The sequence below is a fragment of the Sus scrofa genome, chromosome 6 (genome assembly GCF_054392235.1).
Source record: "Sus scrofa isolate SSC_HxYL_T2T_F1_AM1 chromosome 6, Sscrofa_HxYL_maternal_Yorkshire_Landrace_v2.0, whole genome shotgun sequence".
In the NCBI taxonomy this organism is placed as follows: Eukaryota; Metazoa; Chordata; class Mammalia; order Artiodactyla; family Suidae; genus Sus; species Sus scrofa.
Window position 1 is genome coordinate 20,253,728 of NC_139388.1, and position 22,308 is coordinate 20,276,035.

Sequence of the window (22,308 nt, forward strand, 5' to 3'; positions counted from 1 at the left end):
CAAAGCTGTGTCCTGCCCAGGGACTCTGAGGCAGTGGGTGGGCTAGGGACGAGGCAGGCGTGTTGTTTAGAAGGTTCTTTGGGTGATTCCAATGTGGACACCCCTGTCGACCCTCTCTGGCCTGTAATAGTCTTAGCCACTATTCACTATTCAGCCAGATCACCACCTCCTCTGTGAAGCCTTCCCTGACTGCCGCAAACCAAAGGTGGCATCTCTTCCCTGTGGGGGTAAAGTCAGGGCCAGCTGGCTTGCTGCTCCTGATTCTATACTTAGTTCATGTCTGTTATCTGTTTCCTCAGCCACCCTGAGGACCTTGCTGCAGTGTAACACCCATTCTTTTTTTTTCTTTTTATTACAGTTGATTTACAGTGTTGTGTCATTTTCATACAGCATCATGATCCAGTCATGCATCTATATACACATCTTTTTCTCATACTATCTTCCATCATGTTCTATCCCAAGAGATTGGATGTAGTCCCCTGTGCTGTACAGTAGGACTTCATTGCTTATCCATTCCTTTTTTATTTATATATATAGATATATATATATTTTTTGTCCTTTTAGGGCTGTACCTGCGGCATATGGAGGTTCCCAGGCCAGGGGTCTAATCAGAGCTACAGCTGCCGGCCTACACCACAGCCACAGCAACGCCAGATCCGAGCCGAGTCTTTGACCTACACCACAGCTCATGGCAACGCCGGATCCTTAACCCACTGAGTGAGGCCAGGGATCAAACCCGCAACCTCATGGTCCCTAGTCGGATTCATTTCTGCTGCTCTACAACAGGAACTTCTGCTTATCCATTCTAAATGTAATCATTTGCATCTACCAACCCCAATCTTCCTGTCCATCCCTCTTCACCCCCTCACTCCCCTTGGCAACCACAGGTCTGTTCTGTGTGTCCATGAGTCTGTTTCTGTTTTGCAGATAGGTTCATTGTGCCATATTTTAGATTCTACATATAAGTGATATGTATGGTATTTGTCTTTCACTAACTTCACTTAGTATGAGAATCTCTAGTTGCATCCATGTTGCTGAAAATGGCATTATTTCATTCTTTTTGTAACTGAGTGATAGTCCATTGTATATATGTACTGCATCTTTTTTTTTTTTTTTTGGCTTTTTTAGGGCTGCACCCGCAGCACATGGAGGCTCCCAGGCTCGGGGTCCAATTGGCGCTGTAGCTGCCAGTCTACACCACAGCCACAGCAAGGCAGGATCCAAACTTCATCTTTCTCAATGCCAGATCCTTAACCCACTGAGCAAGGCCATGGAACAAACCCTCATCCTCATGTGTGCTAGTCAGGTTCATTAACCACTGAGCCACGACAGGAGCTCCTATACTACATCTTTTAATCCATTCATCTATTGGTGGACATTTTGGTGGTTTCCATGTCTTGGCTATTGTGAATGGTGCTGCTGTGAACATACAGATGCATGTATCTTTTTGAATGAAAATTTTGTCCGGATATATGCCCAGGAGTGGAATGCACCTTGCATTCTTTAGACCCTTGCTCCTCAAAGTGTGACCAGTGACCAGTAGCCCCACATGACCCAGGAGCTGGTTAGAAATGCAGAATCCCAGGTCCCAACCCAAACCAGCTGGATCCGAATCTGCATTGTAACAAGATCACCTGCAGGTGCACAGACATTAAAATGTGAGGTGCACTAGTCCAGAGATGGCCACCAGATACTTAGGACCATTCCTTTCCCATGTCACTTGTCATCATCTGACCTGCTTTATCAATATTCATCTCCTGTCTGTCCCCCTCCCAGGTTAGAATGTGAACCTCCCAAAGGCAGGTTTGTTTTGTTTGCCACTGTATCCTCCACAGGGCTCAGTAAACACTCACTGAATGAATGAATACAGTTAAAAAAAAAAAAAAATCTCTCTCTTCCAGGATCATTTCTCTGCTGAGCAAGTTCCGGTTGAGATTCCACGAAGTTCACGTCCTTCCTGACATCAACCAGAAGCCACGGGCTGAGCAGTAAGTTCTCTGTACTGGGGGTTCCAGGCAGAAAGGAACAGACCCCCCTCTGCCCGTGGGCCCTTGAGTCAAGGGCAAGAGCATGGTCCTTCCTGCCCCTGCCTAGACTGGGTATAGAAAGAAAGAGGAAGGATCGAGTTTGCAGCCGTTAAGTTTCATTTGTGTTCCCTCCCCCGCTTGCTGGTCCTTTGCATATCAGAGCTGTGGTCTTTGCCGGACACCTGGGCTGGAGGCCAATGAATGCTCACGTTCATGCTTTTCACAGACCAGGTGTTTTTGAAGCTCTTCCTGGTGTAGATCATGGCTGTTCTGCTCCTTGAACAGAGGGGGGTGTTTCATCTCTCAGGCCCCCACCCACCCACCTTGCAGAGGGTGGCTGGGTGGCTGAGGATGTCTCTGGCTTCACATTTAAGGAGCTCAGGCTGCTTGCTACTCACGAAACGCTGATTTTACCTACGCTGGTTTTCTAACTTTTCTCCAATCCCCGGAGTGTTTTCGTAAAGCAGTGGTTCTCAAACATCAGCATCACCTGGAGGGTTTGTGGAAACATAGCTGGGGGGGGCTCAGTCCCAAGATTCTGAGACAGTAGGTCTGGGGTATGGCATGAGAATGTGCATTTCTAACGAGCTCTCCCGTCCTGACATAGCCACCCCAGTTTGAGAACCACTGACTTAGAGATAATCCTTGGAATGGGCTTAACGCAGCACCCATCCCAGAGTCAATGGTCAGTAAATGCTGGTCTCATGGCTTCTGCCTGCTTGTGTCTTCCAAGCTCTGTCTGCATATCACCTTTCCTTGCAGTCTCACCTCTGCTACGAGCTGCCTCCTTCCTTCTCCGGGCATTGTCTAATTGAAGGGCTTGCCAAAGGGACTATGACTCACCCAGCTCATCCCTTCCTGCCAGGCCAAGGTAAAGGTCACTGGCAGACCTATATCTTGGCTACCTTTGGTCCAGTTGGCCGTGGCCAGGAGTGGCAGAACCATAGGCCCCCAAATGTCCACCTAGATGGCTCTTCCTTCTGTTTAGGGACCAGGCAGAGGCATGTCCCTTTCACAGGTCTGAGGGATGCTGGAGCAAACAGAGCAGAAGGTGCAAAGGCCCTGAGGCAGAAGCATGGTAGCTGGAGCCCCTGATGTTATGTTAACACACTGGCACTTGCAGGGAGCAAGATGTCGAATGGTCTGGGCAGCCACTCCCCCTGCCCCCTCAAGTAATGGCAAGTGGGCAGACTTCAAGCAAACTCTTGTGTGAATTTGCAGCAGGGCTCGATCGTCAGACCAGAAGGGATGATTTACTTTGCCAGCAATTCAGTTTCACATTCTTAAAAGATGTTTACCGGAGTTCCTGTTGTGGCACAGCAGAAACGAATCTGACTAGGAACCATGAGATTGTGGGTTCAATCCCTGGCCTTGCTCAGTGGGTTAAGGATCTGGCGTTGCCATGAGCTGTGGTGTAGGTTGCCGACATGGCTCAGATCCCACATGGCTGCGGCTGTGGTATAGGCCGGCATCTGTAGCTCCGATTCAACCTCTCGCCTGGGCATCTCCATACACAGTGTGGCCCTAAAAAGCAAAAAAAAAAAAAAAAAGAAAAAAAATGTTTACAATAGGACTGCTTTCTGTAAATTTGTCTACGTGACATTTTCCAGGACTCTGTCTTAATAAGTAGGGTCTGTCCTGACCTCTTTAGCCCCTGTTAACCTCGAGAGGGAAGGAAATCAGGAGAAGCAAGGAACAATTTAATAGTGGTGGATATACTGACTGACCCTCCCACTCTCTCAAGGCTGCGCTTGAGCTGCTGGGGTGGAGATGAGTAAGTTGAAGCCCTTTCCTGCGGCATTGACCCCAGCTGAGGTGCAGGCTGGGGGCGTCAAGAGCCATCAGAATGCTGCAAAGATGGACCAGAATGCACAAGAGAGTAGGGCCGTCTCTGCTGGTGGAGGAGCAGAGCCTTGAGAAAGGCCGTGAACAGAGATGGGGGAAGACCTTCCCCGGTGGAGAGGACAGGGCCACCCACCACACAGACCCCATCCAGCACATCTGATCTTTCAACCCCCTTTGCCCCTGCCTGCACCTCCTGGACCACTTCTCTCCCCACTTGCATAGCCAGCCTTCTCCAAAGTGAGGCCTCCCCATCCCTCATCCTCCAGCTCACTCCAGCCTGGCTGCCCTCCCACTGCGCCACTGAAATCGCTCTCGCCGGCTGCGCCTGTGATGGCCACACTGCCAGACAAGCAGAGCCTGCTTCTGTCTTCATCTTTCTCTGCCTCTCAGCTGCATTTGACACAGTGATCCTTCTTGAAACAGTTCTTCTTTTGGCTTCTAAGACGCTGCTCTCCCCTGGTTCCCTCCTTCCTCAGCGGTCCTTCCTCAGTGTCCTTTCCTGGCTCTTCCTCCTTTGTCTGACCTAACACGTGTCGGCATCCACTCTCCCTGGCACTCGCCTTGCTCCATCCACATGGGCTCCCTTGCTGCTCCTCAAACAGCCCAGGCACGCTTCTGCCTCAAGGCCTTTGCACCTTCCGTTCTGTTGGCTCCAGCCTCCTCTGCCCTATACCTAGCTGGCTTCGGAAGGATGGGCTTCCTTGGGTCCAGGGAAACCTTCCCTGCCTGGTTATTCCCCATCCCAGTCCTCAATTTGTGCCTTCAGAATTCCTCCCATCTGTATTTATTTGCTTATTTGTCACGCAGCAAAAACCATGAGCTCTCTCAGGATGGGGGATGTTGTTTGGTTTGTTCACTGTTGGGTCACACAGAGCCTGGCCCAGGACAGTGCTCAGGAAATACCTGGGGGACAGTCAGGTGGGTGGAGGTGGATCCCAGGTCAGCCACTGTGGAGAGCTTGTAAAGTTCTGTGGAAAGTCAGACCCAACCGTCAGTGCCAAAACCAACGCTGCTTTGGAGTAAAAAGCTGGAAGCTCCTTTGATGTAAAAAGCAGCATCAGAATGGGTTTCAGTCTGAAACGTGTATCTCTGTGGTACCCACCTCTCTCCCCTCTGAGGGCCTGGTTCCCCTGGAAACGGGCATCTCACCCGGTCTCACCTGCTCTCTCTGTCCCCAGCACCAAGCGGTTTGAGGACATGGTCGCACCCTTCCGCCTGAATGATGGCTTCAAGGATGAGGCCACCGTCAGCGAGATGAGGCGGGACTGCCCCTGGAAGATCTCGGACGAAGAGATTAACAAGAATAGAATCAAGGTGCAGGGGAGAGAAGGGACTTGCTGGGTGGGGTGGGGTTCGAGGTGCTCCACCTGGGGCAGAGCCTGTGCCCGTCTCACCTGGGCTTCCTTAACTCACGTTCCTTGACCCTCAGGTCTACTTTCCCTGCCCCAAGCCTCTGAGGGGTCCTCAAGCCATAAGCGCGCAAGCTGATGGTGACCCAGTGGTTGATGTCACAGTCATCTTTGGTGTGGGAGCCTGGTCCCCCTGCCCGATTTGAGTCACCTCCTAGTGGTGACAGTGGACTGCCCAGAGTCCTCCATCTCCCGCCCTGTTCCTCCACACCTGCAGGAAGGGATTCACAGGGAAAACAGTGAAGGTCAAGGTGCAGTTTGTCCTGTGGGCTGACAAAGCTGGCTGACCTTCCCCGAGGCTGTAAACCCCACCCCCTGCCCAGGCGGCACCTTCAGGACTCTGACAAGGCCTGAAGGAGACCGATGGCTGTCCTGGCAATTTTTATTTTTATTTATTTTATTTTTATGTATTTATTTTTCCTTTTTTAAAAAAATTATTATTATTATTTTATTTATTTTTTTAGGGCTGCACCTGCAGCATATGGAAATTCCCAGGCTAGAAGCTGAATCAAAACTACAGCTGCTGGCCTATATCACAGCCACAGCCATGCAGGGTCTGAGCCGCATCTGCGACCTACACCACAGCTCATGGCAACACCATATTCTAAACCCACTGAGCAAGGCCAGGGCTTGAATCCTTATCCTCATGGATACTAGTCGGGTTTGTTACCACCGGGCCACAGCGGAGAGTCCTGTCCTGGCTATTTTAAGGTTGGGCTCCCTGTGGGCTCCGGGTCAGTGCTTCTCTCCCAGGGGGCAATGCAGCCCCGTGGAGAATAGTTGGTGACTTCTGGAGACATTTTTGGTTGTCACCACCGGGGGTGGCATTGCTACTCCCACTTAGCCAGGAGGGGCCTGGGATGCTGCTAAACATCCTCCAGCACATCGGCGGGTTCCCACAACGGCAGTCCACCCCCAGTGTCGACCGAGTGAGGTCCAGGTGAATGCACTTCCTCTCAGTTTTCTAGTCTCTCAAATGGAGTGTCCGCTGCCCCTCGGACCCCGAGCATCATTCATTTCTGGACAATTCAGACAGGCCTTGGGCCAGAAAGGACCCCACCCCCACCCCCGCCACAGGCCGGGCCACCTGGGCTTCGGGGAATGCCCTGGCCTGGCGCCCTGAAGCCCCAGAGCCTCCCACAGCCTCCCGGCTCCTTGAACAACGCTGAGCAAGTCTCCACGTCCACAGGAGGCTCTTGCCCACTGTTACTGGGGAGGTAGAGCCGTCCAGCCCTGCTCCAAGTCCAGCCCATCAAGGGCCTTCCCCTCGGCCTGGCGCTTTTGCACAGCTAATCTTACTCAGGCCTCCCTAAATTTCCGGGCAGAGGGCACTGTCCTACCCTTCGCACAGATGGAGACAGCGACGCCCGGGGAGGCAAGATGCCTGCTCAGCTTCTTTCTGCAGACACTCTCAGGGCTGAGATTCGAACCCAGGTCCCCTGACCCCACATGAGCCATCCTGCTGGTGGTGGTAATAAGTTCAGGAGGGAGAGACCCAGGGAGGCATGGCTGAGTGAGCCACGCTTGGCTGAAGGTAACTGAGGGAGCTTGGCACTCAGGTACCTTCTCGGAGGCGGGACAGTCTCTGGTCAGTTATGGGGAACAATTCACACATCCGGTTTGAGATGTTCCGAGAGGCCCCTGGCTTGGTCGTGACGGCGCAGGGGGTGGAGGCCGTGACCTCGTGTCTTTCCCCATCCAGTCCCTTCGGCAGGTGAGGCTGAACGAGATTCTGCTGGATTACTCCCGGGACGCCGCTCTGGTCGTCGTGTAAGTAGCACCCTGCGCGAGGAGCCTGTCACCGAGGCCAAGGGTGTCTGCTCTGAAGGGACGGCCACCGGCTGAGGACCGGAGCCTTCCTTTGTGCAGACGAAAGGCCCCAGCTCCCATGAACACAGTCCAGGTGGCTTCTCAGCACGTGGCCAGGCCTGTGTCTGCCCTGCGCCCTGGCCCGAGTGCCAGCTGGCAGAGCTATTGGGCCCCACGTGGCCCAGGCCTCACCAATGCCCTTTGGCCCTGCTTCCCCTTTATCCATTGCCCTTTTTCCTGCCAAACTCAGCTTGGCAAAGGGGACCCAGCTCATTCCAGAAGAAAAGCTGTTGTTTGGGAATCACCCAGCCCTCTTTGGCCATCGGCCACCCTTGGTGGATGTTGGTGCCAGGTCTGGGCAGCTCTTCAGGCTCCATGCCTGTCAGACCCTCGGTTTCCACTGCTCTGGTTAGGGCTGCCCTGGGTGGGTATGGGCCAAGGCTGAGTACGGGAAAGACAAGGGGAGGGTGACGGTGGCCTGGGGATTCTCAGAGTGGCTCCACTCTCTCTGAGGCCAGGAGACAGAACACCGTCAGCCAGGCCATCTGGTCCCCTCTCCAAGGGAGAGGCCCAGCTCCGAGGGAATGTGGGGGGCGCTGGCCAAGAGGAGTGACTGACATGTCCCAGGACAAGCCACCTGTGGATTCCGCAGGACGGCCAAGAGGCCAGCAGAACCTGCTTGTTCTTACCCTGAAGCCAGGATGGAGCACACAATTTGTGGGGCCATGTGCCCAGTGAAAATGTGGGGCCGCTTGTTCAAAAATGATTAAGAGGAGTTCCCGTCGTGGCGCAGTGGTTAACGAATCCGACTGGGAACCATGAGGTTGCGAGTTCGGTCCCTGCCCTTGTTCAGTGGGTTAACGATCCGGCGTTGCCGTGAGCTGTGGTGTAGGTTGCAGGTGCGGCTCGGATCCCGAGTTGCTGTGGCTCTGTCGTAGGCCAGTGGCTACAGCTCCAATTGGACCCCTAGCCTGGGAACCTCCATATGCCGCGGGAGCAGCCCAAGAAATGGCAAAAAGACAAAAAAAAAAAAAAAAAAAATGATTAAGAATGTCAAGATGGGAGAGTTCCTGGTGGTCTAGTGGTTAGGGCTCGGTGCTTTCACCTCTGCGGCTGGGGTTCAGTCCCCCACCCGGGAACTAAGATCCCACATAAAGCTACTACTGGCCATGGCCCCCCAAAAGAATGTTTTAAAAAAAAGGATGTCAATTTGGTGATAGCAGGGCATTAAACCCAGCCAGGGGACTTTCTCAGCGTGGGGCGTGTATGCACAGGTGGCCCACTGGCGAAGCTGGCTTTGCTGGAAGCCATGCTTCCTGGGGTTTGGGGAGATAATTTTTGTACAAAGGAAGTGCTTCATGTTTCCTTTGTTGTGGGGACTGTGGTATAGGGAAAGTGGGTTCGTCTCCAAGCCTCTGGCCAACATCTCGCAGAGAATGTTCCTAGGGCCAGGTTAGCTTGAGTGTGGACCAGGTCAGCGAGCAAGGCGGTAGCCATGGCTTCATGGTGGGATGGCTCCCTGACATTCCCCGCCCACGTGGGGTACCTGGTGTGTGCCAGCTGAGGCCCAGTGTGTCAAGCCACCTCTTCCCAACTGCCACCTCTGTTCAGAGAAGCAGATTTGCATGTTGTCTCTGCCCTTAGTCCACTGTGTGGCCTCAGGCAAGTAACCGTCCTTCTCTGAGCCTTGGCTTCCCTGATTATAGAGAAGAGTTGAACTAAATTGTGTCCAAGTTTCTCTTCCAGTCTAACATATTCTGATCCTGCATTTATTTGCCACTAAAATGAGTCAGTCTCTCAAGCCATAACACTAGGAATTTCATCCAGGGAGGTGACCACTCCCTGGCACCAGCCCCCTCCCCCTCCCCCAGCCCCGGGACCTCAAGGGAAAATGAATCTCTTGCCCATGGGCCTTTGTGGGATTAGCTGACACAAATCATCAGGAGGCCTGCCCCCACAGAGTAGACGCCTGCACGCCTGCTCGCAGCGCCCCACCCCATGGCGGCAGCCACAGCTGTCAAGCCAACACCCCTGGGAGGGAGCTGCAGCTTGGTCCTGCTAATCTCTAACCCAGAGACCTGCCTGTGAATAGTTGAGTCTGAGGGTCAGCTTTATCTGAACCCCGGGGGACTGTGGAAAATGGCAAATTCCTCAATTCCTTCCAGATCAGAGGGTGGGGTGGGGCCCACAAGCCCACATTCCCCAGAAATTCTAAGGATGAAAAAAAATCCTTCCGAGCCTCAGTGAAATGACAAAATCACGTGCCCCAGCATTTTGGAGAGCACACTTGAGCTGTTTTCTAGAGCAGATTTGAGGCAGAACTGGCTTATTCATCATGTACTAATCAGCAGTTTCTCTGATTATTGGCCCATGTTCAAGTTTAGCTTAACCTGCCCAGCTGGTAAACCAGTCTTGTAACCATTCCAACAACCTTGACCACACTAACATCCTATTTCTGGCCTAAGTTTGGGTCTAGACCCCTACCTCTTTTTTTTTTTTTTTTTTTTTTTAATGTAAAGACTCCTTTCTCAGAGTTCCCATTGTGGCTCAACAGGTTAAGAACCTGACATAGTGGCCATGAGGATGTGGGTTTGACCCCTGGCCTCACTCAGTGGGTTAAGGATCCGGTGTTGCTGGGAGCTGTGGTGTAGGTCACAGACATGGCTCGTATCTGGTGTGGCTGTGGCTGTGGTGTAGGCCGGCAGCTGTAGCTCCGATTAGACCCCTAGCCTGGGAACCTTCATATGCTGCGGGTGTGACCGTGAAAAGGAAAAAAAAAAAAAAAAAGGACTCCTTCCTCAAAACCAAATAATAGTAGCCAAAGTAATAGTAATCAACTTTGCCTTTTATTGATTGAGCCTCTGTGAGGCACTGGGCCTTATGAATTTTCAGAACTCGGTGAAGAGGTTCTTTGTCGCCCCCATCCCCACCCTGCCACCCACACCCAGGGGTTGAGGAAACTGAGTCTCAGAGACGTTCAGCGCCTGCCAGGATCTCACAGCTGCCAAATGGGGACTGAGTTTTGAAGCTTCAGACACCGGTTCTGAATCGCGGTTATCTTTCCGCATCTAGGTTAGATCCAAGGCTGCCTTTCTTTGTGGTTAAGAGATGCAGTTCTGAACAAAAGCCTTCTTTGTTCTGGAGCAGCTTTATTTCTAAAGATTAAGAGCTTAGAGGCTCACATCCTGGGAGCCGAAGTAGGGAGTGTCACTGACGGGCCCCGGGGGAGGCTGCCCCTCAACAGGTGGACAGGCTCCACTAGGGGAGGGAACTTCACACTGGGCTTGAAAGGCCACAGCAAGAGCGATGGGTGTCCCTTGCACCTGATAACACAGCCACCAGTCCCGCTGGGGCCTTTGACGTTTCTGAATTCGGTCCCTGAAAATGGTTCCCGGAGGGCATTTTCAGCCTCAGGCCTAACTTAAATCAGGAAAGTCTGGTGTCAATATTCCCACTTTTCCTTTTCCCTGGAAAGTCACCAGATGCACACACAGTCTAACTGAGGGGACGCTGGCTTGACGGCATGTCCTTGCTTCCCCCCCCCCCCCCCCCCCCCCGCTTCCTCCGGCCTAGGGACCTTGCCTTTTCAGGGAGGAGGATGGCTGCCCTGCGAGACACTTTGAGGATGAAATTTTAATTAAGGGGCAGCTGTTTAGAGATGTTGATTCACTTTCTCAGTAGAGTGGGGGTCGCGGTGAGCAGGGGCCGTGGGAGTACGAAGATCCCAGGACCTCAAGGCAAGTCCAGCTCCGCCCCGCACTGGCGTGGGCATCTCGTGCTGGCGAATGGTGATGAGGGGTGATAACCCCTGTTAACAAAGTGCTTACTCCTTGTGGCACCCTTCGTGGGCCAGGGCTTCCTAAGAGTTCCCGAGTGTCCGTGGGGGATGAGTGTGTTCTCACTGAGCAAAACCTGAGGCTCAGGGCCAGGGAGCTATTTTTCAAAGCCACGTGGCTGAGGAGATGGCAAAGCCACAACTCCTACAGCCTCTCTGACACCAGAGCTGGGCTCCGAAGCCCTGCGTCGCCCCGCATCCTCCTTCCTGCCCGGTTCTCTCAGCTTTTCTCCAGGGAGGTTTTGAGGTTCAGGTGAAATAAGACCTGTGGGTGTACTTTAGGGAAACAAACAGGTGCAGTCCCAGGTCAGGTGCTGCTGCCCCAGCTTCATGAGACGCCAGTGGGGTCTGTGTGGTGCCCCCTTCTCCTCCAGCCCGGAGCAGGGCGGCTTCAGTCATCACCATGTATCTTTGGAATCTTGAGACGATGGAAAAGGCTCTTCCCAAAATAGCCATGAAAATGCAGCTGAACGGCATTCCCAGGGCATGTTGTTAATTGCACAGCATTGTGGTTTGGATAAGGGCCCTCCCCGGGTGATGGCAGAGTCCGGCTCCCAGGACCTTGCACAGAGGGCAGGGGGCAGGACCAGGACACTCAGATGGAATGCATGAACATGTCGTGGTGTTGTGGCCACAGGCAGAAGAGGCGAGGCTGGCGTGACCTAAGTGGCCTGCTGGGGTGGGACATGGCCTCACCATGTCAGACTCTGTTCTAGACACAGGGGAGAGGGTGGTGAACAAAACAGACCTGGCCTGCTCTTACCTTCGAGTGGGGGAGACAGACAGCAAATAAGTGAAAAGGGGATCTGGGAGTGGGAAGTGCTGTGAGGATAATGAAACCGGGAGGGCTGATACAGAGAGACGGGAAGAGGGGCTTGGAGAGGGTGATGGGGGAAGGAGGTGCACTTGAGCCGAGGCCTGAGGGACTCGAAGGTGCCAGCCAGGTGAAGAGCTGGGGGAACTGCCTTCTGGGTGGAAAGAACATCGCATGCCAAGGTCCTGGGGCAGGAGTAAGCTTGCCATTTTTCTCAGGAGTGGAAAGGAAGCCCCTGTGGTTAAGCGAGGCTGAGGGTGGTGGAAGGTGAGGTTGGAGGGGCTGATGGTGACTAGATCCCAGGAATCTTACAGCCATGGCTTTGGGACTGAAGGTGCATTTCAAGTCATGCTTTCAAGAGAGTGGGAGGTCATTCCTAGGGTGGCTAGGAAGAAGGCACTCGGAAAGGGTTAATAAATAGAGAGGCTGTGGAGTTCTCTTTTGGCACAGCGGGTGAAGGATCTGGCATTGTCACTGCAGCAGCTTGGGTTGGTGCTGTGGCATGAGTTCCACCCCTGGCCCCAGAACTTCCACATGCTGCAGGCACAGTCAAAAAAAGAGAGAGGCTGTTCAGAAAGCAAACCAGGGAGTTCCTGTCATGGCTCAGAGGTAACGGAACTGATTAGTGTCCATGAGGATTCGGGTTCCATCCCTGGCCTCTCTCATTGGGTTAAGGACCCAGCGTTGCCGAAACTGTGGTGTAGGTGGCAGGCATGGCTCGCCTCTGGTGTTGCTGTGGCTGTGGTGTAGGCCGTCAGCTACAGCTCCGATTGGACTCCTAGCCTGGGAACCTCTCCATATGCCGCAAGTGCAGCCCTAGGGAATTAAAAAAAAAAAAAAAAAAAAAAGACAGAAAAGAAAGCAAACCGGGAAGTGGGCCGTGTGCAGAAGGCCCCTTAGTAACGTGGCATCTGGCGCTTCCTCCGCTCCGCAGCACCTTGCCCATAGGGAGGCAGGGCAAGTGCCCGAGCTCGCTCTACATGGCCTGGCTGGAGACGCTGTCCCAGGACCTCAGACCCCCAGTCGTCCTGATCCGAGGAAACCAGGAAAACGTGCTCACCTTTTACTGCCAGTAGCTCCAGGCTTGGCCACTGCCTGCCCCAGGCCTGGATGCACGGGCCACCCACCTGTCCACGGGGACCATTTAAAGGTGCACTTTAAATGGTAGCATCTGTCGATCCGACGGAAGAAGCTGGAGGATTTCCAAACCTCGGCTGGACCTCACTCCCATCGGACACGTCCTCTGGGCTTTGTGTTTATGGGCTGGAGAAGTATCAGATGGAGTTCTCTGGAAAACTCTCTGGTGGAGCCAGAGTCCTTTTAAGTTTCCTTTTGCTCTTGGTCACAACAAATTAAGATTTCAGTCTTTGACTGGTATACAAATTTGAGTCAGAGTGCTGAGTGTGAATCCTGATGGTTTCTATGGCTCTTTCCTGGGAGTGCCCTAACCAGGCCCCACCCCACAACCACACACACACACACACACACACACACACACCCTGCAGCCCTCACAGGAGGGATACACGGATCATTGAGCCTCCATAATAATGCAAATGTCTTTAACCACGTCTCACTTCCTTCACTTTCAACAGCACATCTCCAGTGTCTTGGTTGGTTCTTTGGTAGGCCAGGGACTTTCAAACTTTTGGGGGCTGCAACCTACACAGTAAGAAATCTCTTTTACACTGAGACTTGGAGCAAACACAGGGAAACTAACATGTCACAAAACAGTCCTTATTCTTACCGTGGATGACATACTCCAGTATTTCCTGTTCTGGTTCTTTTTCTCCTTTTAATGTTGCTGGCGATCTACTAAAATGATCTTGGGACCCACTAATGGGTGCTGACCTACAACTGAAAAAGTACAGCTTAGACTTTTCTCTGTACCCTGTGTTTTTCTACACAACAGAGAGCTCGTCTGACGTGGGGAAAGGCCGTGGTGGGTTTCATAGCCATTTCTCCAGTTCATCCCTCGAGGAAGGAAAGGGAATTAGCAAAAAACACCTTGTGGAGGAGTATAGATGGTGGGCATGCTGAGAAAGAGCCTCAGAGGAGGGGCAAGGTCTAGGGAATCTGGTGGAAGGGTGTTAAATTTCAGGTGTGGCTGGAGATGGAGGATGGTGGTTTGGTTAGGGACTGGGTTTGGCAGGTCAGGAATGGGGAGGCAGAGAGGTAGGTGTAAAGAGAGCAAGAGTGGGCAAAGAATCAGAAAGCTCTACGAGTTTCCATTGTGGTTCAGCAGATTAAGAACCAGCGAGTGTCCATGAGGATGCAGGTTCGATCCCTGGCCTTGTTCAGGGGGTTAAGGATCCAGTGTTGCCATGAGTTGCAGTCTAGGTTGCAGACGGGGCTCAGATCTGGCGTGGCTGTGGCTGTGGCCTGGACCAGTAACTATAGCTCCAATGTCACCCTAGCCTGAGAACTTCCATATGCCACAGGTGCAGCCCTAAAAAGAAAAAAGAAGAAAAAACGGGTCCAAACTGTGCCCAAGGCTGGGTGGAAGAACAGGGTGGGAGGAACCATCAATAAGAGATGGAAACAGAGCAAGTGGCAGAGGGGGCTGAAGTGAGGGGAGTGTAAGGTGAGGGTCAGAGGTGAGAGAGAAACTGGGGAAGGTGAAACTTGCTCAGGTAAGGGTGTTCAGGTTACTATGGATGGAACCCCTCCAGAGTGTTTGCACCAATCACCTGGGATGCAGAAGCAGAATGTACATTAAGAGATGCCCAGGAGTTCCCTTCATGGCGCAGCAGAAACAAATCTGACTAGGAACCATGAGGACACGAGTTCAATCCCTGGCCTTGCTCAATGGATTGAGGATCCGGCATTGCCGTGAGCTGTGGTGTAGGTCAGAGACCCGGCTCAGATCCTGTGTGGTTGTGGCTGTGGCGCAGGCCAGCAGCTGTAGCTCCGTTTCGACCCCTAGCCTGGGAACTTCCATATGCTGCGGATGTGGCTCTAAAAAGCCAAAAAAAAAAAAAAAGAGAGAGAGAGAGAAAGAGATGCCCACAGCCGGTGGGTGAGGCTCCCTGAAAGGGCACTTCAGCTCAGATGTCCCTAAGCAGGGTGAAGGTGAGCTGCTGGGAGCTCAGCTGGCTGGGCCTTCTTCCAATAGCACTGGGGTGGCCAAGGAATGAGGCATCTTTGGGTCCGGCTGGCCCCCTCCAGGGGCACTGAAGCCCCACTTAGTCATGGAGGCAAACGATCTTTCTTGGGGTTGGGACCCCAGGCACTTTAGTGTTCACCCCACCTCAGAGACCAAGGCTCTGGGCTCCCAGGCTGTGAAATGAGCCCCTGTCCTGTTAGCCCTCAGGGCTCGCTGAGAGAGACGGAGCGCCTGGCCGGGCTCCCGAGTCATTCAGGGAACCTGGACCAACTCCAACTCTAGAAGAGGCGAAGCCTCCCCCAGGGAACGCTGGCCTTTCTAGAGCCACATGGAAAACCATTTTCTGGCAAACGGGTGCTCCCTCTTCTGAACTCAGGGAGACCCTGATCTAAGAACAGAGAATGCTTTGGCTTCAGGAATTTTTTTAAAAAAAATTTTTTTACCATGTTGAACATCAGATTTTCGAGCAACGATAGCAGCTTTGTTTAAAAAAGAAAAAAAGGCCTTGAGTTCACAGTAAGGTCAAAAACAATGAAATGAATAAAAAATACGTTTCCTCAGTCAACAGAATTTCGCTGTTTTGGAACACACCGGTTTTCAACTCTGTGGAGTGTTTTGAAAAAATTAACTGTGTGGTTTTTTTCAACCCTGGATTGACCTTTTCTCTGAGCTTGCACTGGTTCTGTGGGTCAGACAGCCAGATTTCCACATGAGCGTCTAGAGGAGCCACTTATCTCCCCTTTGCTTCCCTGACATGCGTTTGCGGATTCACGGGGAATCCACTTTCCTCAGTTTTATAAAAGTCTCCCAGTATTTTCAGTCTTGCCTCAAATTGAGAGGTGGAGAGGTTGCGTGGAAAGAGCCCCAGCGTGGCCACCAAAGGCCCTGGACCTGAGTTGCTGTCTCCCTGCAAAACTGGCCTGTGACCTTGGATGTGCCCCTTCACCTCTCTGAGCTGCAGTCTATGAAATGACAGATTCGGACTAAAACAGCTGTCACCAGCCAGCTGGCCTGCTGCTGACTGGGGTCTGACCCAAGCCTGCTTGATCAAAGTTGTGGAATCGGGGGTGAGGGTGGAGAGCACACTGTCAGGCACCCCCACCCTTGGCCCCCCACCTCCTGCTGCCCTATTGTGTGCCTGGGGGCTCTGAAGGCCAAGTCATCGTGGGCCCTACTGGGCATTAGGAAAGTAAGAGATTTTGGTGCATGGTGTGTGTGTGTCTCTCTCTCTGTGTTTGGAAGAGAAAATGCTGAACGTCATGGAAAACCACAGGGGGGTGGGTCATCAGGGCCGGGGCCCAGCCCCAGCCAGCAGCCACACCGGCCACTGCAAAAGGGACTTATCTTCCCTGGGATCCATCCAATGCCCAGATAGCTCCTGATTTTCCCTGCGGCCCTTCAGCCTCCAGATTTCATATCCTCTTTCAGTTCCTACCCAGACTTGCCGTGGTTTGGCCATGAGTACAGCAGTGCCCATTTTCCACCATATCTGGTGCTCTGAGCTCCCCCGCCCAGACAGAAAGTTGGGGGTCTCATTAGCGCAGGGAGATCCCCGTTTGGGCTGAATTCCCTTTTTACATACCTGCCCGACCTCTCATGTGGCTGGGAGGGAGAGGTAGGTTTCACGGGGATGAGGATCGCTGGAATGTTCCAGAAGAACCACCTGCTGGGAGGCCCCCAAGCACATGCAAAGCAGCCAGGTTTCGCTAGTAACTTTGTATAGCTCAGGATATCAAAAAAAGAAATACTGCCTACTTCAAAAGTGTTCACAGAAACGGGGCCCAGGAAAGCCCAGCCACGGGGTTCGTTGGTAATTCCCCAATTCCCCACCAATGAGGGTTAACCTTGTGACCGAAAGCACAGCATGTCATCGGCGCACCTACCCGAAAGGAGCCGTAACAAACTCGCTTCTAAAAATACCATGTGGCAAAGCGTGAAGAAGAACCACCTGGCTGAGGGGCCGGACAGCCGAATTGTCACAGGGACGCAAGACAGTGGTAAGAAAGGACAAGTGTTTTTCACTCCAGCTCATGGGAGACTTACAAAACACAACTAAGAGGAAGCAAACGCGAAGGTCAAGGGATTTAGGAAACTCTGGCTGGGGCAACAAGTATTTCAAACAGGTGTGAACAATCGTTGGGATTCTACCATCAGAAACGAGGGCTGGGGTTGGGAGAAGGTACCGCAGGTGGCAGGATGGCTTTAAGCCAGGGCCAGAGTAAGGCCAGCTTACCAGGTATGTTTGGGGAACAGGATATCAGCCAGTCTTCCTGGCGTATGAGGTCCCCACAGTAAGGCCGAGGCGCTCACAGCTCACTGAGAGGCACTGGGGAGCCACTGAAGGTGAAGGGGCGATCTGAGCCTTAGGAAGCGTGGCCAGACGGGAGATGGAGGAAGCAGGAGGAGAAAAGGCAGGGCATCCAGAGGGGAGGCTATGCAGAAGCAAGTCAGCCAGTCTCAACACTCTAAGAGTGGCAAAGGGCACGGAAAGGGGGAGGAACGGTATCTTCCAGAATTGGGACTTGCCTGGACGTGTGTGTAGATGGAAACCGGGCCCCAGGAGTTGAGCCCAGGCAGCTGTAAGCATGAACAAACTATGCAGTATGGAGGGCCAGGTCGAAGGTTTTCTGCTGGAGGAAGTGAGCTAGTGGCAGGTTTGGTTTCAGACTCTTAAAGTGTGAAGACATCCAGTGGTCAGAATTGTGGTCCTGGAGCTTGGGGTGCCTGACACTCTGAGAACAGAGACCATGAGTGGATTTGGGAGTCACAGTCATGGAGGGGAAATCCAGCTCACAGCTCGGGGGAGCTCCCCAGGAGAGAAGGTAGAGAGAAGGAGAGGGCTGGGGGCTAGACCTTGGGAAGGGCTACATTCAGGGGCAGGAGGAAGAGGAGGCTGCCAGCAAAGCAGTCTGGGAAAGATCATGGGTGGGGGGGCAGGAGGAGAAAGCAGGTAACCAAAGGCCTTTGGAGGCACCAGAGAAGGGTCCAAGACGCACAGAGTTCCCCCTCTTGGGAGCTGGCTTGCGAGGAGAAGCCCCTGAGAGAGCTGCTGAACTGCAGCTCTGGGCATGCCTGGGAGCCTGGCAGAGGGTGAGCTGGTAAAGCACTTTTATCATTCTCCTTAAATTCCTTGCCCCCGGGGCCTTCCATCTTTCTTGCTCGGCCAGCCCTGTCACTGGGGAACACGGCCCCTGCGTCCTGCATATTTGCTGTCTGACCTGGTGCTCAGGAGCCCTGCCAGAGAAAGGCCCGGGAGCAGGTGTCCTGAGAATTTTACACCCTTGCACTGGCGAGGGTGATCAGGGACTGGGGCTGAGGAATAATTGGCAGACGGGAAAGGAAAGCAGCAGACATGCATATAAACCTGTGCCTGAGTAACTCAGCGATGGAGAGAAAAATAAGGAGGCTAATGTGACAAAAAATAAGGTGAGCACTTGAAGGAGAAGCAGACTCTAGAGAAGGCCTTTGATTGTTATTATCTTAAATGGGTGTATCAGCCGGGGTAACGGTGGGCTAGGCTGCAGTAACAATTTACCCTCTAAATGTCAGTGGCTTACATGACGAAGATCGGCTTCTCTTTAGCAAATTTGTCTATGCGAGGGAAGCCCCCTTTTCCACTTCAAGACCCAGTAATCAAAACTTTCCCCATCTTGTGAGGCCACTCCCTCAGCCAGGAGCTTTCAGCTCCCCAGGGAAGGGAAAAGAGAGCTGAGGGTCATGCACTGGCTTTCAGATGCTTCAGCTCAGAAGGGACACATTGCCTCTACTCAAAGTCCATTAGCCAAATAAATCACATGGAAGCTGATGGAAAATTGCTGGGGGGAGAGGGCAATATGAATATTCACTGAGCAATAAATGTCTGTTACGGGGGAAGGGAGAAAGAGATCTGGGTGTTTTTATAGGTCAGAGGGGAAAGATTTAAGATGCAAGGCAGAGGATAATTGATGAAGTGGTGGTTATGGTGAGTCGACCAAATATGGGGGAAATTTTGCCAAGGAGCAGGGAAGGCACAGCTGATGTCTGCCAGTGCAAGGGGGTAAAATTCTCAGGACACCTGCCCCCCCCCAGCCTTTCTCTGGCAGGGCTCCTGAGCACCAGGTCAGATAGCAAATATGCAGGACGCAGGGGCCATGTTCCCCAGTGACAGGGCTGGCCAAGCAAGAAAGATGGAAGGCCCAGGGGCAAGGAATTCAAGGAGAATGATAAAAGTACATGGAAGTACTTTGGAACATGGGCTCCGAGGTGGATGGAGAGACCGGAAGGGAGCTGAGTGAGTACGTGCGTGTGCATTTCAAAGTTTGAGATTCTGCAGGAGGTAAACATTTTTTTTAGCAGAATCGAGTGTGTCTACTGTTTGAGGATGAGCTCTATGAAGGTGGCAATTGGAATGAACTTTCATTTATTGGATGGGTGGAAGACCCGGGGGTCTCAGGGCCAGAGCAGCTGGAGGTACTCATGGCATGTTTACCAGCTGGCCTGGGGGACTTTAATATTCTAATGGCTGCAATAGCTGAATGAGTGCACATCAGCCCTAATGGTGACCACAGCTGACTCATCTTTGCACCCCAGTGCCCAGCACAGGACTTAGCACAGAGTAGTCACTCAATAAATGTTTGTCGAAAGAATGAATGAATGGAGTTCCCGTCATGGCGCAGTAGAAACGAATCCGACTAGGAGCCATGAGGTTGCAGGTTTGATCCCTGGCCTCGCTCAGTGGGTTAAGGATCTGTCGTTGCCGTGAGTTGTGGTGCAGGTCATAGATGCGGCTCGGATCTTACATTGCTGTGGCTGTGGTGTAGGCTGATAGCTGTAGCTCAGATTTGACCCCTAGCCTGGGAAACTCCATATGCCGAGGGTGCCACCCTAAAAGCTTTTAAAAAAAGAATGAATGAATGGCCAAGAAGTGGGTCATGCCAATGAGCAGTGGGAACAGAGCAGAGATGAGATAAAAGTGGAACTGAATGAAAGGGAGTGTGAGCTGAAAGCTAGAACCATTAAAATGGACAAGGGAGGGAGTTCCCGTTGTGGCTCAGTGGGTTATGCCTGACTAGTATCCATGAGGATGCAGGTTCAATCCCTGGCCTCACTCAGTGGGTTAAGGATCCGGTGTTGCCGTGAGCTGTGGTGTAGGTCAAAGACTCGGTTTGGATCCTGCGTTGCTGTGGCTGTGGTGGAGGCCAGCAGCTATAGCTCCGACTTGACGCCTAGCCTGGGAACTTCTATATGCCTCAGGGGCGGCCCCAAAAAGCCAAAAAAAAAAAAAAAAGGAATATTGCTGTAGCAAATTCTACAGTCTTACACATCTTCTAGTCTGAAACCCGCTTGGGGAAGCTGAGGGTTTTGCAAGAGAAAAAAGATACTAACACACAATCGAAATTATACTTACAATATTCTAATTCTGCTTAGAACAGTCTGTGTTTATAAAAAGGCATTATAAAATTTAAGGTAAATAAACATGGATTTTTTCTTTTCCTTTAAGTAACGTGCAGAACTGCCATCAGAATTTAGAAGAGGGCTGGCCCGGTGGCTGTCATGGCGAAATGTGGGCTTTTGAGGTTTCCTGGGCCTCGGAGGTCAGCCATGATCCCGGCTGAGATGCAGGCCTGGAGGGCAGGGCTCGCCGTGTGGTGTTCACTGTGGAGCCAAACCCAAGCAGCAAGGATGAGCCATAAGCCTGGAGCAGGCTGCACCTGCAAAATAGAGCAAAGCCAAGCCAAGCATTTACTCTGTGAGAGATTATTGAATCAGGCAGACATCCCCCACTCATCTACCCCATCCTTTTGGGAGTAATCATAAGGATTTTTGTTGTCTGATGGCAGTTGTTTTATTTGGGTTCCTCGCTCTATTGGAGGCAAGGCTGCAAAGTAGCATTCAGCAGCACAGAGAAAACCAAGTATGTTTAAAAAGATTTTTTTTAATTCATGTTATAGAAGCATTATTTACAATAGCCAAAACATGGAAGCAACCTAAATGTCCATCAACAGATGAGTGGATAAAGGAGATGTGTGTGTGTGTGTGTGTGTGTGTGTGTGTGTGTGTGTGTGTGTGTGTATCTACATATGGAGTTCCCATGCCAGGGATCAGATCCAAGCCGCAGTGGCGACCATGCCACAGCTGTGGCAATGCTGGATTCTTAACTTACTGTGCTACCGGGCGGGGGATCAAACCTGTGTTCCGGTGCAGAGGCGCTGCAGAGACCACCTCCGATCCATTGCGCCACAACAGGAACTTCCCCTTGGCAGTCTTGTCTGGCCACACCCCTCGGAGTTTCCCACTCAAGAGATAGTGGGGTTATTGCTGAAACGCAGCTTCTCTTCACCAGTGCCACACGGAAATGTGGAGATAGTTTTGGGCAATGGAGGAAAAAAATAGCTTTATAGCTTTGCCAGGCAAAGGAGGCCACAGCAGGCTCATGCCCTACAGACTATGCTCTTCTCTGGGAGAGACTAGGAAGTGGTTTTATAGTGTGGGGAGTGGAAAACAGGGCCACAGATAAGGAGCAGGGTAGATACAAACTTTCCTTCTTCAAAGCTGGTGTTTAGTGGCCCTGGTTCTGGTGGTTGGTCCTAGTACTTTCTGGAATGAAGAATGCTTCACCAAAGTGGGTAACATCTTCCCTTTGGGGGGGCTGAGTTCTGCAGAAGAGCTCAAAGATATTCCGTGTATCCTTGAGCAGAAACCAGGACCCTGCCCCCGGGCTGCACTGTTGTGTCTTGACTGTTCCTCCTGGGTCTCTGCATTCCCCCTCTTTCCCTGATGAGCAACTCTTTGAACCTGCCCTTTGGAACTTTGATCATGGAGGCTGAAGCCTATTCTCTAAAAAAAAAAAAAAAAGAAATGGGTGACACAGAAAGGCTTGTACTCTCTGGGAGCCCCCCCCCCCCCCCCCGCCCAGGGCCCTGCTCAGTTTCAGGGTTCTCAAAACCAAATAAGTCTTCATTCTCTTTGATTACAAAAATGTCGGTAACATGGGCTTTTTTAGAAAGACGGGCATCAGGAAGTAACCAGGAAATGGTTGTCACACTCAAAGACTGAGCTTCCCAGTTCGAGATACCTCCTTTCTTTGTTGAACAAAAGCACATCCCAATGCCTGGCCGCATTGTTTGGGAGGATTTGCTGCGAGGGCTACTTCTGGTGAGGAAAGAAAGCTACTTGCAGCTTAGCGTGGGCATGAGAGTTGCCATGGGATGGATTTCACGAGTACAAAACAGGATGTCCATTTCCTGGCCTAAAGAAGATGGTTTGTGTGGGGGGCCCGATTAGGGTTTTCAGAAATGACCATAAAAGGCAAGATGTCTGGCTGGAGCTTGAATTATTTCGGGAGAATCTCTAGAAACCAAATAAAAACAAGAGTTCCAAGAACAATGTACGGAAGTCCAGTGGGCCTGAGACACCAGATTGTTTGAAATAAAATACATGCACCGTCAGTGATCTTTTGCCTGCTCAGGTTCCGCACAGGCTCCTTC

The 22,308-nt window shown here is 52.1% G+C and overlaps 1 protein-coding gene across 8 annotated transcripts in view; it reads left to right on the plus strand.

Moving 5' to 3' along the window:
• SLC12A3 (solute carrier family 12 member 3) overlaps nucleotides 1–13,122 on the plus strand; it is a 40,856-nt gene extending 27,734 nt beyond the window's left edge. For all 8 annotated transcript variants that reach the window (XR_014805607.1, XR_014805606.1, XR_014805609.1 and 5 more), the window contains exons 23-26: nucleotides 1,902–1,988; nucleotides 5,051–5,186; nucleotides 6,984–7,051; nucleotides 12,674–13,122. Coding sequence is in view for 4 of the 8 variants with exons in the window: in XM_021093894.2 (XP_020949553.2) it covers nucleotides 1,902–1,988; nucleotides 5,051–5,186; nucleotides 6,984–7,051; nucleotides 12,674–12,815 (433 nt within the window). In the remaining 4 variants the exon portion in view is untranslated. The remainder of the gene's footprint in view (nucleotides 1–1,901; nucleotides 1,989–5,050; nucleotides 5,187–6,983; nucleotides 7,052–12,673) is intronic.
• The last annotated feature ends 9,186 nt before the right edge of the window (nucleotides 13,123–22,308 follow it).